Source organism: Staurois parvus, unplaced genomic scaffold (genome assembly GCF_062004578.1).
Source record: "Staurois parvus isolate SC_StPar_1 unplaced genomic scaffold, SC_StPar_1.0 ptg000137l, whole genome shotgun sequence".
Taxonomy (NCBI): domain Eukaryota; kingdom Metazoa; phylum Chordata; class Amphibia; order Anura; family Ranidae; genus Staurois; species Staurois parvus.
In genome coordinates, this window is record NW_028317933.1 from 12997265 (window position 1) to 13012100 (window position 14836).

Here is a 14836-nt window from a genome sequence, read left to right on the forward strand (position 1 = left end):
TTCCCGGGGCTGCGCAACAGCGCGATCTCTCACTGGCTGTGTCCACGTGACACAGCCAGTGATATATCACTACACCGGCCCGTTGCCAGTGTCTTGTGACCAATCACAGCAGATCACATGTTAATTGTATACAATGCATGGCTTCCTGTCATGCCATCCATTGTATACAATTATGTTAACTGTGACTGGTCAAGGCGGTCACATGATACAGACAGGGCCAATCACAGCCCATCTGTGTCATGTGATCAGCTTTGCCCAATCATAGCTAATCACAAAAAAACACTGAATCAGTTTCATTCAGTAACAATGATTGCAAATATCACTGAAATACATTGGTATTAGCAATCATAATGTGTTTAAAAAAAATTAAATTACTGATCACTTGCTCAGAGTAGTTCAATGTTACTATAATAACATTGTATTGCTTTGGTCCCAGTGTGCTGAAAAATAAAATAGTAAAAAAAAAGAAAAAATGTAATAAAATAGAAACATTTGAAAAAAATAAATTTTTATTATTATTATTATTTTCACCAAAGAAATGTAGCAGAATACATGTTGACCTAAATTTATGAAGAAATGTTATTTATTTGCAAAATTTTATAACAGAAACAAAAGTATGTTTGTTTGGTTTTTTTTTTGTTTTTTTTTTTTTGGGGGGGGTTTTTTGGTTTTTTTTTCCAAGTTTCAGGTGTTTTTTGTTTTATTTAGCAAAAGATAAACTCAGTGGTGATTAAATACCACCAAAAGAAATCTCTATTTGTGTGAAAAAAATGATAAAAATTTCATATGGGTACAATGTTGCATGACCACGCAATTGTCGTTCAACGTGATAGTGCTGAAAGCTGATAATTGGCCTGGGAAGGAAGGGGGTATAAGTGCCCAGTATTGAAGAGGTTAAAAGAGCTTCTACTGGCAGCAATAGAAAAAAACTCACATTTTAAGGCATCAGCTGTAACGATTTAGGTGAGTTAGCTTTTGGTATTTAAGAAGCAGTGTTGTATATTGTGTAGCAGTGGTTCTCAACCTGTGGGTCGCGACCCCTTTGGGGGTTGAGCGACCCTTTCACAGGGGTCGCCTAAGACCATCGGACAACACATATTTCCAATCTGTAAAGAGCAGCTACTGTGTAGAAAGCAGCAATATTGGAGGTAAAACGACACTCATGAATTATAATTACTGGGTAAATAATTTTATGGTTGGGGGTCACCACAACATGAGGAACTGTATTAAAGGGTCGCGGCATTAGGAAGGTTGAGAACCACTGTTGTGTAGGGTCAGGGGATTATGTTAGGGTTTAGTTAAATCCTAACAAACAGGAATTCTGCCATCATTTGCTGTATGTCTGTTCCCAGTCATTGACTGCGAAAATATATGGACATAAGGTGCTTGATCTTTCAGATGTTAAAGTCCTCTATGGTCAATACCGACTTTAGATTTTATAGCTCCCTAGCTCTGGTAAGGCTGCTTTCATCAAAAAAAGGCACCTGAAAAGAGGACGCCTTGGTTAAAATCCAAATGTTAAAGAGGCAAGAAGAGCACCACACCAATGATGGAGCCCAAACTGATTTTTAATCAACGCATATCAGACAAGCAGGTTATGCCACTATCTATTGAGCTACTACAATGAATGTCAGATACACGATAACCCCTAGTATGGTTCGAATCCTACAAGCTCAAGCCAGCACAGCACGTAAGCCCTGTTGAAGAGGGAGTACCTAAGCTCCCAAAACGCAATGGATGTTTTATCATGTTCTGAAATAATTCAAAATGAGTTTGGACTCCAGGTTCACTGATACAGTACTCTTGCTGATTCAACGTTCAAAAATATCGATGTCAGAAATAGTCAGGCAGCTTCAATATTAGCCGAAGGTGCCCTCTGAAAGCCGAGTTCAAGTCATTATTAGAGTATACCAAAGTCTTCCAGTTAGAATGCCAGTATCTCTATTTGTTGTATCAATATAATTTATTAAAATAATAATTAAGTGCCATCTACTCAAGTACGGGTCCTAGCGACTTGATAAATAAATAATAAAGTAAGTAAAATAGATAAATAAGTAAAATAATAATACTACATTGTGAATTATAGGGAGACACAACATTGCCTTAAGGCTCTATAGATATATTTTGTACAGAATAATGGAAGTTATTTGTGTTCTCCTTTTGGAAGGTGCGTGTATTAGATGTCACAGAGGAGGTCTTTACCTCTATTAAAGCCTAACTCCAGGTTACATTGTCCTGGAAGTTAAAAGCTTTTACAGCATTACTTTTTAAATGCTGTTCTCTCAGTGCCTCTCCTTCACCGCAAGATGTTGTCAGTCTTCCAGGTTCGTCATTCAACCTGTAAGACTAAGGACATACTGTGAGTGCATGGCTTCATGGGACCACCTCTTCAGGGGATGTCACTACACCAACCTGCACTCACAGTATACTAATGCATCATCAAGGGCTGCCCAACTCCAGGAGAGGATCCAAGAACCACCCTGCTCCCCATGTGGCCAGCATGAAGACATCTGAAAAAGGGTAAGTAGAAAAGAAAAGAAACCGTGCCTGGGGGGAGATGGTCATTTGGTAAGGTGTGGCCCAGAGCTTGCAGTTGTGCTTTAGGGACCGTTCACACCACAAAAAACACACTCCGGATGCATTTCGGATACATTTTTGCTTACAGTTCACACCACACTCCATTCCTGTGCAGTTTCGATGCAGTTTGCTATCTTCCAGTATGGTTCTGTGCAGAAAAAAATGCATCATGTTCTACTTTTTTTTTTTTTTTTTCTGCACTGGTGTAAACTAAGGCCATTGGAATACATGGAAAACACTGTGCATGCATTTGTGCTGCAGAAAAAAGGTGCACTGGACTGCATCTAGTGTGAACTAGCCCTTAAAGCTGAGTTCCACTCACTCTGTAAAAAAAAAAAAAAATAGGTCCGCAAAAACTGTAGCTGCTGACTTTTAAAAAAAACAGCCACTTACCTGTCCCACGATCCCACAATGCCCCCGCCGCAGCCCGTTTCACCAGCTGTCCTGTATTCCAGGCACCGGCATCTTCAGTGTGGGCACCCAGCTGTGACAGCTTGCGGCTTCACAGCAGGGTGCCCACTGCACATGCACGAGTAGTGCTGCGCTTCCTGAATGGCCCCGTCTTCTGGGACCTGTCCCACGAGACTTCAGGGAGGGAGGGTAGAAGGACAATTTCCATTTCCGATCGCCTACACAATCGCAGCGGAAGTGGGAGCGGGTACCTGTCAAACCCGGGTACCCGTTAACCCCCCCACTCCCCAAAGGTGTCAATCCTTAATGGGAAACGGGGGACCAATCTTTAAAGCGGAACTTCCCCTTTTATGTGGAACTCCACTTTAAAGCACAAATCCATAGGTCATAAGCTCTTATACATGCCAAGAGACTCTGGCAGATCAAAATGGCTTCTACATTTAATACCAGTAAATGTACAAATCCATCTAATGAGATTAGCCTGCAAATTTAAAAAGCCTATTTTTGAACAGTTTTAGGCTCTGGGATGCTCTTGCTTATATCATTGTAGACAAGTTTAATTTCGAGATTCTTTATTAGAACACTGTACAGCCAGTAGGTCCCAAATGATGCATAGATGCAGTTGGCTTGCTAAACAAATCATTACTCAACTCAGTAGGCACAGATGATAACGTGCCTTACTTTCATGGATTATAGCAATTTCGGCTCACCGGCATAGTTTAATAATCCTTTCGGTTCTAGAGAAGAACACTTATTACAGATGGAGACAGTAATGCTCGTTTTCTTTCACTGATGGCATCTAATATGACGAAAACAGCTGTGTTCAAATTGTATATAGAACTTTGAAATGCTTTAATTATCACAGATGTAGCCAGATCCTAAGTTACATAACTGGACAAAAGAGGGGAGATGGTTAGTCATTTGTCTGTCCCCCCTTCTATTCTGTAAGCGAGGTTTAAAGCTTTGTTTTCTTCTGTGTCGCAGTGTTATGTTGTATCGGTAGTATGTCGGTGTATTTGAATTGAACCTGTCAAGATAGAAGTATAGGAGAAGATGCCTGGAGCTGTCTTCCTCATCATTCTGAATTAGAAGCAGAGTTAAAAATAAATTTAGGCACATTCTTGTCAAAGAAGTGAACCTTAAAGAAGAAATGCAGATAGATTAATTTTGAACATAGATATGGTTATTATTTGTGACAATGTAAAGCCAATGCATTTCAGGGCAATTACAGTGCCTTCTTCATTGGGGCTGTTTGTCTGAAACCATTGTTCTGGAGGACGGATAAAGTAACTAAGAACTTGTCTTATGTAAAAAGTCAGTTTGTCCAGGTAACAGGTTTACATCCCTGCAGCTAACAGATTGATATTCTTTGTGGTCCAAATTTTTTGAAATTTGTCACCCGGACAAACACTTTTTTATTTATTTATTTATAATGTGACTTTTTAATTGCTTTACCCTCAGGAATAGCAAACAGGCCTCATGTAATTGCCCACAAATACCATGGATTTACACCGCTATGAACAATAGGCATATCTGTGATCAAGACTGATCTACCTGCCTGTTGTCATTTAGAGTAAGAGGTCTTTGAGCCCCCCCCAAAAATGGGAAAGAGGTGTCAGCAGAGGTGCCCAATAGTGAAGGGAAAGCTGGGAAGTGGATTCTTCATAAATTCGATATTTGTCACAGAATAGTATAAAACAGCATCAACACGTTTCATGGCACTACACTAGCCATTTCCTCAGGATGGTGCATAGTTGTGTGATCAATAAATATTAAATTTATGAAGAATCCACTTCTCATCTTCTACTTTACATTTGGGAACCTCTGCTGACACCACTTTCCCATTTTTTTTGGTTCTCAAAGACCTCTTACTGTGAATAAACCCTGAGACCACAGAGTGTGGAATTGTCTGAATCACCCCAGCAAGCATTGAGTGTGACCTTTTACTGCTCAGGGACAGTCCTATTCTCTGCGCGCTTTCACTCCAAGATGTCTAATACCCCATTAGGGAGCTCAACAACCTCACAGATGTGAATACATCATTGCATTTTACCTTCTCTTCCTATTTCATCCAATGATCCGTTAAACCACGACACCATAAGGAACTCTTCCACGGCCTCTATCTTTTTTTTTTTTCTCCTTACCTTTGGCAGCACTCCAGTGTAACATAAATGTGGATGTAGCATACATGTAAGGGTAGAATAATTTTATCAACAGCTAAGATGTGACATGATCCGTAGTGTCATTATAGATATAGTTTAATTCTGTGTTATTAGGGATAGAGTATTCAAAGTATTCCCTTAATTAGTCATAGGTACATGTTCTTCAGTTAGCATTTGAAAAGACAAAGCTAGGTTAGAGTTGGGATAGATTTATTGGCATCTAGGTGTCATCTATGTAGACATAGATTTCTCACCTTCCTGAGACTCAAAGAAGCGTCCTAGGGACTTCTGCTACAAGGACCAGCAGGGGACAGTGAGAAGGCCCCAAAATGTCTGTCAGCGTTTATTTATTTCAACAGATCAAGGGAATCTATTTTATCTTTCATAAAAACGAAAATGTTAGGTGTAGAGAGATGAAAATAATTCCATCTGATTGGACACATTATAGGCTACATATACATGTAAAACCGTAGTTGTAGCGAATGTAGAATCCTGAAGAAACGCACAAAACTGTTATAGGGCGCCTGATTGTGGCAGCCAAGCAGTGATTAATGGGGCTGACACTCTGGTGTCAGAACCGTTCCTGGCCCATTCAACTCTGGTAGCTTCAGAACACAGAACGTCCTGTGGGCTGGGATGAGAACATCCCTCAAGGTTTATTAGCCAAGGTCTAAAGTCCAGCCCACATCCATATTTCAATAAATTGAGGACCCTGAGATATGGACGGCGTGATTCGTATGGAGCCAGTTCCATTTGACTGGTGAAGTCCGAACTTTTCTTCTGACTTGCTCCAGTCCAGGGGCGGACTGATCATTTGGAAACTCGGGCACTGCCCAAGGGCCCAGGGTCAGTAGGGGGGCCCCATGAGATGCCCCTGGTACTTCTTCTTTTTTTTTTTTTTTTTTTTTCATAGGCTTTTTTGAGTTTGGGAAGGACACAGGGGCCCCATGATCCCCTATTGCCCGGGGGCCCCATGAGTTGTCAGTCCGCCCCTGCTCCAGTCACAGGATACATTTTGGTTTTATTTTTATTTTCATAGTGAGTAGCCAATTGTGTGTGTCTTTTTTTGTATTTTTCTTTGTATATATTTTATGCACTGCCCACTTTCAGGATATTCATTTTTAAAATGAATAAGTTACTTCTGTGTACTAACCTAGGACTCCTATCCCTGGAGAGATTGTATTGTAGTGTCTATGTGCTTGGTCTAAGTTCATTGCCAATCTTTATGCAATTGCACTGTATGTTGGCAGGTTGCATGCAGATTGTAAACTAGAACATCTGCCGGATGGAGACCTGTGTGTGTGGGGTTGCCTAGCAGGCCAGTCTGTGGACAAACTGCTGAGTGGTGGCAAGCTACCATTTGTTGTTTGGCTGGTGCTTGGGTGTGGGAAGAGTGATTAACGCTGGGGTTCTAGCTCAATGGATAGCTGGAGGAATCCTAGAAGTGTGTGCTAGACTGATCCCCAGTCCTTAGAGTGCACCAGATTGTATGTAAGATTTGTATCTACTTGTGTGTGGTCAGCCAGCTGGATTAGAGTGGAGTCGTCTCCGTCTCCGTCCCCCTCCCCATTCTCTTACCCCCAAGTCAAGGACCCTGCCCCGGTTACCTGGCCACCGTGGGCATGCGTTCCTTGACACCCAGTTTTGTCATTTAGATTCTGTCCTCTGATGAGGATTGCCTGTTGATATATATTGATTTTTAATTTGGTTTCATCTTATCACTCAGTTTATATACTGGTCCACTAGTATGTAAAGCAACACCCCTTTTTTCCAATAGCAGATGGACCTGCCAATTATATCTCTACCTCTACTTTCACTGCTGCATAGGTCACTGACCTGGAATAAGTGTGAAGCCTGTGAATTTCGAAGCCGAAACCTTCATACTTGTTCCAGGTCAGTATGGCATGGATGACATCCTTGCCTGGTGGTAGCAAATTCAGAATTATTTTTTGTATGATTTGTAAAGTGAATCTGTGCTTTATCTGTACAGATTAAGGGCTCTTTCACACGGGCGTTCCGTATGTCCATTTTTCATCTATCCGTTTAGGGATGGAAAATGGACACCTATGTATTTCTATGGACTAGCGAATGTAAACAGATGATCATCTATTTACATCCGTTAATGTCCGCATCCGTTAACAACATCCATTTTTTTTTTTTGGAAAAAACCCCAATTTTTCTTCCAAAAAAAAAAACCCGGAACAGATGAAAACCGGATGTAAACAGACATATACGGTCCGTTTTTTGCATTGGTAAAGGATGTAAAAAAAATGGATGTAAACTGATAAACATGCGAATTGATGAAGAACTGATGTGAACTGATCCGTTTTTTTTCTTGGAAAAAAAATGTGACTGAACGGATGAAAAAAATGGAACGCCGTGTGAAAGGACCCAAGAACAACACGTTCACTTCAGGCCTCATGCACACTGCAGCTGTCAAATGCCTGTTTTCACAGACGTTTGATTTTTTTTTTTTTTTCTCTGCTCCTATACGTCCCTTTATGTTAGCCTACGTGTGCATGGCCTTTAGAGAAGTTGAGGCGCAGAAATCTGAACACACCAAAATCTCATTCAGAAGAGGAGCCTTTGAGCAGAAGAAATGCCCAACGTGTCACTAGACGCGTTTGTCACTTGAGCGTTTTTTCATTTCAGTGGCCAGAATACATGAATATTCTGGCCAATGAAAATGCCCAAATGCTTGACACTCCTAAATGTGTTTGAAGCTACTTTTCTTGTGCTAGAAGAAAAGCATTTACAAGAGCCCCAGTATGAAGCCACGGCATATGCTCACCTTCCCTTTGCTCTTCTGCTGGAAGGGAGGAGAAGGAGCCCTGTGCAAACTGCAAATCGATTCTAGTCTGAGCTTACAGAGGACTGAGGAATCTTTGTTCCCATGTGACAGCACTGGTCCCTGAGCAGCCAATTGCTGCAAGAGGATGGGTCATGTGTCCCCCAGTTCCTGGATATATTAGGTCTTTCTCATTCCTATGACTAAGTCCTGTAGGGGGTGAAACACATTGGGCCATGGCCTAAAGTGGGCCATTTTCCTGGGTATGTGGTTTGTCCTCTTCTGTGTGCTCATTAAATTTCACTGGATGTTTCAATGGCACCGGTATACAGCCCGATCCTTTCAGTGTGGAGTGGAGGAGGGCTCTGGCATTCGACTATACCGCAGTGGAGGAATGTCATGGGGTGCTTTGGGGCAGTGGAGTATATCTGAATCAACCAATGTGAACCTGTTTGTTCACCATGTTATATAGTTACATAGTATTTGTACATGACAGTACTCATTTTTGGCTCTTCATCTCAATGCAGATGTATCGAGGAGTCTGGCTCCTTTGGACCAGCTTATGCCCTTCACTGATTCTCTTGGCTAAATCATCCAAAATTCTCTTTTTTGGGTGGCCATGTCTACTCCCTCCCGCCTAGCATCCTTATTGAAAAATTGTAGGAAAGGGGCAGAAAACATTTAACCAAATCCAATCAGATAGAGGTGCTGCTTGGGTATTCTAACAAGTGGCAGCTGTCAGAATACAATGGCCAGCAGTGCAGATTCATCTATCTGCACTGTATAGCATAGATGGAGGACTTTTTTTTTTTTTTTTTTTTTTTAGATTTTCTTCATTCAGCCTGCTGCTGAATACAAAAAAAAATCTATTTGCATGGTCTGCTTTAACCTTTTTTTTATTGATTGTCAACAGAATTCAGCTTATCTTCAGGGTCTTTGAACTTTCTATGAACACAGCTAGAAGGCATTTGTAGGAAACAAAACCTGAGGGAATACAGATACTAGTACTGTTTTTTATATCTATTGCTTGTTTGAGTTGTATATTGCATTGGTCAGAACAGCAGAATGTAAAGTGTAAGTTAAAGTATTACTAAACCCACAGCAGTAAAATCAGTCTGTATATGCAGTAAAGCATGCTTGTTATACTCACTGTGGAACCTAAGGGGTTAATCCTATCCCTTGTGTCAAAAGGCTTTATAATCTTGTCTTCTCTGATCCTCCCCTTCTTCCACTGTCCCCAGTCCATATGCTGATAGTACAGAGCTCTAGGAGTCACTCTGCACATGCTTGGTTTAATTTGTATGGCTAGAGTTTTTTTTTTTTCTCTTTTGGGAGGGTGCAAGTGATCAGCCCAGGGCCAACAAACTCTGTCCAGACAGAGGGTCGGGTTATGCAGCCTCATAGGACAATCAGGGGTGAATGATAACTCCTCGTAGAAGATTAACCAGTGCTCAGTCGACACTGATGGAAGTCACAAGACTTTGTGCTTTCTCATGCTTTATACTGCTGATGAGAAACGGTATTTAGCAGTTTATATTTTTTATAACCATTGCATTTCCGTGTTCTGTATTCTGTGGCGGACCAAATAGAGTGAATGCAGGGTCCTGGGTTTAGTAACACTGATAAGGAATATGCAATGGTGGGTTTACATATTTTTTAATGTTCTCTTTGTATTGGTTTCTTTGTGTGAAATCCCTAGTGTTCTTGCCAGTCCTTCTGCTTTCCTATTAAAAACTGACCACACTAAGCAGGAGAGCACACCGTGGTCTGTTTTCATGCTATGCTGGAACACAGTTTGCTCTCCTCTAATGATCAAACTTGTCCTGATTCCCCCCCCTCCCACCACACAGCCATTCACTGGGAAGTTCAGTGTACTGTTGTTTCTCCTCCCCTACCTCTCTGTGCAACTGAGAACAGCGGGTATGTGATTACTTAAAAAAAAAAAAAAAAAAAGGGTTGGGGGGGGGGGGGGGGGGAGAAGGTGTTTTATAATGTTTTTTTATATCTATACACAAATGTTTTGCCTTTCATTTCTATTTTAAAGTGAATGTGTTTGTTTAGAAGGTGAGGGTTTACAATCATTTTAATGTAAATGACACCCATTTCACCCAGTTATGTATTCATGATACTTGGATGTATTTTTAAACAGCACCTTAATCATCATAGTAGCGTCCTGTAATCCCCTATACATCAGCCGGGGAGAGGAATGGAGAATGCTATACCCCAGGAGGTCTCCAGCCTGTCTAAGCAAAGGACCAGTTTACGGTCCTTCAGGCTTTAGGGGACCAGACTGTGGCCAGTGGAAACAGAAAATGCCTTGGCATCAGTGGCAGTAAGCCTTTCCCCATCAATGGTGTCAGTTGGAGGAGTATTGTCCATAGGGCTGGATAAAGGCAAGTAAAGGGCTACAGTTTGGAGATGACCGCTATAAACCCAAACAGGCTTTACAGCTTTAAATCTAATATGTAGAACTTGCTGATTGGAGGGGAGAGCGTATAGTTAACCTTACACTGTGGATAAGTAAATATTGGGACCTTTGAGAAATCTTTTCCAGATATTATATATTACAAACAGAAATGAATTGCAGTTTGAATGGCAGTTCATGATAAATGTGTGCCTACATTTGCATTTTAATCACCAGAAAGAACACACCTTTTAACAGGAATATATATCATTCCATTCTGACCATCTGCCTGTGCTTTTTCAGACAGACTGCCCACTGAGTAACCTCTTTGTTTCTCTCCCTGCAGGACATTTCTCTATCTTTCACAGCTGGATCCCGATATTGTTTGGTTGTATCTGTGTGAACAGCAAAGCCCTCCAGAAACACCTCACCCCTCCCTGGTACCTCTTCCGTGGAAAGGCAAACCTCATGATGAGTACACACAGAACGTTGATCACCTACTGCAAAAGCTGCAGTGACATTAGCTGGTAACAAGAACCGACTGCCCACACTTCCCAAGGATACATGTAAATCACCTGCAGGCAGGTGATCTGGATTCTGCAGAAACCATGATGACCTACAATATCCTTTCTATATAGGAGAGACACATTATGGAATTCTACAGTGATTTAATCAGAAAATCATCAACTGAAACATTGGCTACTCTATTAGCAGAAATAATTTTGTAAGATGAGCAGAAATACAGTGTCCTTTATAGATTGCTGAATACCCTTCAGAATGTGTCACGAAATAAGGAACCCAACAAAGTTTACACCTGAGAAAGCTTAGTCATAAATTGTATAATCATTAAATTAGCAAATTAAGTCACTAACTGTACAGAATCAATTACATCTTCAGTTCTTCTAGGGGGATTCGGTAAAAGTAGCTAAAAAGAAAAGTGGGAGGTATGGCTCCGCTGAAGAAAATATGCAGTAAAAAAAAAAAAAAAAAAAAAGCTGGAACAAAACAGAACGTCGTTTTCGTTTCCTGTTTAACCTAGCTGGTGTGGGTGAAATCACTTTCAAAGACACGGCAGCCTGACCACAGGTGTCAGAACACCATGATCTGGTCTGAAATGTGGATGCACTTAAAATTGAATATTCAGGGGTTTATGTGATCAGTAATTTCTACAGCGACATAAGTACATTGATTTTATTGTGGGGAGCATACCCTTACCCAAAACGAGGATGGCACATGGAGCACTTCCTTTGCTTTCACTAACAAGGAAACGTGCACAGTTTTTCTCAGTTTACTACTGTTCCATTACCAGCACAAAGCAGGCATGTTGGAATAAAAAAAAAAAAACCACACACAGCAATTGTCATGCATTCTTTTTGAGAGCGGTAAAGCTTGTCTACACATACTTCAGCTTATAAATGCCAGTCTGAAGATTGGACAGCAAGGTTTTACAAAGTATTTACAATACTCCTGTTCAAGCTTCAAGCAGCTTACTTGAAGGCTTTGAACCATCAGTTCCAGGGTGGGGATACAGAAAGCAGATCTTAGGAGTGGTTTTTGAATCACTGACCCAAGTATAGAAATAATGAATTCTGACATTTCTTCAACTTTCATTTTTCATGCTTGTCTCAAAGTGGTTCTAAAGCCTGAAGGTAAAAAACTTTGTTTGCAGCCCCCCCAATATTTAACCAAGCCCGATCCTGATCCAGCGATGTGCACAAGTTCAACTGCTGTCCCAGCTCTCTACCTCCTCATTGGCTCAGAGACAGCAGCAGGAGCTAATGGCTCCTACTACTGTCAGTAACAGCCAGTGAGGAGGGAGCAGGGACAGGGCTGAGCCCCATTCTGTGTGTCTTATGGACATACAAAGCGGGGCTCCGGAGCTAGCACACGAGTGCCCCCAGAGCATGCAGCTTGCTCTGGGGGCATTTGGCGGGGGGGAGCGCCTGCAGGGGACCCAAGCAGAGGAGGGTCAGGGCTGCTCTGTGCAAAACCATTGCACAGAGCAGGTAAGTATGGCATGTTTGTTAATTTAAAAAAAAAAAAAAATTAAGCCTTTAATATCACTTTAAAGGGGAAGTTCAGCCAAAAACTATGTAAGGCTAAACCTTCTCCCACCCCCATTCTAAACCTATTCTATCTAACTCTGTAAAGAAAAGATCTGTATACTTGCCTATTCTGAAACCACTCCAGTCTGATCATATGATCTCTCCAGTGGCAGCTTCTGTGTAGAGGAGAGAATGCTGAAAGCAGCTGCAAATGGCAGCTAGATGACGTCACCCATAGGCTTACTATGCGGCATCCGTTGTCGGTAGTCCCTCCTACATTGAAGAAGCTGCTGACAGTTGATCCAGTGACCAGAGCGGCTTCAGATAAGGTAAGTGTACAGATCTTTAATAGAATAGGCTTAGGATGGGGGCGGAAGTAGGTTTAGCCTTCGTTAGCTTTTGACTACACTTCCATTTTACCCTGGTCATACCCTGTTCGAATTTTAGCCAGTTATTGATATGCCGGCTAAAATTTGCTTAGTTGGTGACCCTCTTGTGAAGTAAAAATGAACAGGCTGCACACTGATATAAAACCAACTTTAAAAACGGTAGTAATCCACATCAAAAAGAAAAAAAAACCCTGCAAGGTAAAGGCATTATGTGCTAGCATACATTGCATTGCATACTAGCACATTATGAAGGCTCTTGAAACTAAGCGTTGTCACGGCTCCCCGGGGCTTCCATCTTCACCCAGTCTTCCTTCCAGGTTTGCGAGCTCTGGCCGGCTGACTGGCTGAACTGCCATGACTTCAAGTGCGAGAGTCCTGGGCCACGGCACAGTGCCCTGAAGGAATATCACAGGTATGCCTTTCCTTCACAGCGCATGCGCCGAGTATCATAAAGGCCTAATATCTCCTAAACAATTCAACTTTAGAAGATGTTAATTTTATGTACAGGTAAGGTTTTTTTTATAAGCTAACCTGTAGGTAAAATTATTAAAGAGTTTACTACCACTTTAATAAGTATAGGAAGCATATCCTGTAGTCTCACCTGTCCACATCCCACTCCAACACGTTTCACCCCACAAAGGGCATAATCATGGAGACCGTTTCAGGCCTCTTTTGTCCAATATTTTTCAATTAAAAAAAAAAAAAAAAAAAATCAAAGGAGCTGTGCAGAAAATTGTTGCCCAAACAGCGTTTGCATCCAGTCTGATGCAGCTGCTGTTAATAGCCACCACCCACAACTGTCAGAGTATAGTAGCCCAGAAGGGGGATTTGTCCATCCACATTTTATAGCTTGGGTGGAGGAACATGTGAGAACTTGTTTATGGCCAGCTTTATTCTGTGACACAGAGATATCAAGCACCTATCACTTTCAGAAGGCAGTCTTCAATGGCAGCCCCCCTATGGCTTTTCTATTTCTATAAAATGTCCGCAGCAGCACCCTGGAAAAAGAAGAGATGGAATACTTCCTTTTTATCAGGTGGTGAGTGAGATATTCACCCTCATGCAGAGCCTGCAGCACTGCTACTATTCAACATGTTGGGTTGTCTGAGAGCGTTTGTCATTGTTTCTCCTACTGGCCACTACATCTATACAGGAATTCGTGGCCAATGAGAAGAACAAAGGTGCCCATTGGTGGACACACCCAAAGTGTTGGATGGTAGTGTTGTTGCTAGCTCTGAAAGAGAGGTTTACCACCTGCCACAGAGGTGTGTATTCAGAATCTTCCATTATGGAGTGCAGCTGCTTGGATTTTGTAAATCCAAAGCTCTTTGGATTTTTAAAGTCATGTTATTTTGTTTGAGGAAGATCCCTACATGGATTAGCTATCATACACACAGTTGTCCAACATGTTCCTAGCAGGGAAATATCTTCCCATTCTCTCCAGTCATGACTGAAAAATGATTATTTCCTGGCTGGCATCCATTTAATGCTGGATATTCCTCAGGAATATATGAAGAATCCAGGACAGCTGAAACTAGCTCAGATGAACTCTTCATGGGTTTCCATTAACCCTCAACATTTTAGGTGGAGACAGAACCATGCAAAAGCTCCAAAGCTATTTTTGGTGAACCTGACTTGTGATTTATATATTGGTAACATTTCCATAGTGGAGGAGACAAACCTGTCCTTGGAAACCGTATTGGTGCTGCAAGAGTCTGAGTCAATGGCATCAATTGTCATCAGTTTGAGATGCTTCAGAGTTCATTCAGAATTCACTGGCATATTTGATCCACAATTGACCTCCTTTGGACCTGCATTTAGCAGGTTTTGCATTCCCATAAACTTGCAAAACCCATCTGAAATAAACAAATTTCCATCAACACAGGCCCTAAAGCACTTCCATATTGCTAACTTACCTCTGTTTTTGGAGAAATGTGCCATCTCCATCACCTGATTTGCTGTAGTCCTTTTGTAATATAACCCTGTATTCAAGAACTGTGTATTTTTACATATTTAAAGCACTTTTTGGAATAAAATACAATAAATTAGCCTTGCAGTCG

The 14836-nt window shown here is 41.4% G+C and overlaps 1 protein-coding gene across 1 annotated transcript in view; it reads left to right on the forward strand.

The window, feature by feature from the left end:
* TTI1 (TELO2 interacting protein 1) overlaps positions 1-14824 on the forward strand; it is a 41044-nt gene extending 26220 nt beyond the window's left edge. The window contains exon 8 of the mRNA XM_089673367.1: positions 10689-14824. Within this exon, the coding sequence (XP_089529493.1) occupies positions 10689-10860 (172 nt within the window). The 3' untranslated portion in view covers positions 10861-14824. The remainder of the gene's footprint in view (positions 1-10688) is intronic.
* Positions 14825-14836: the final 12 nt, after the last annotated feature.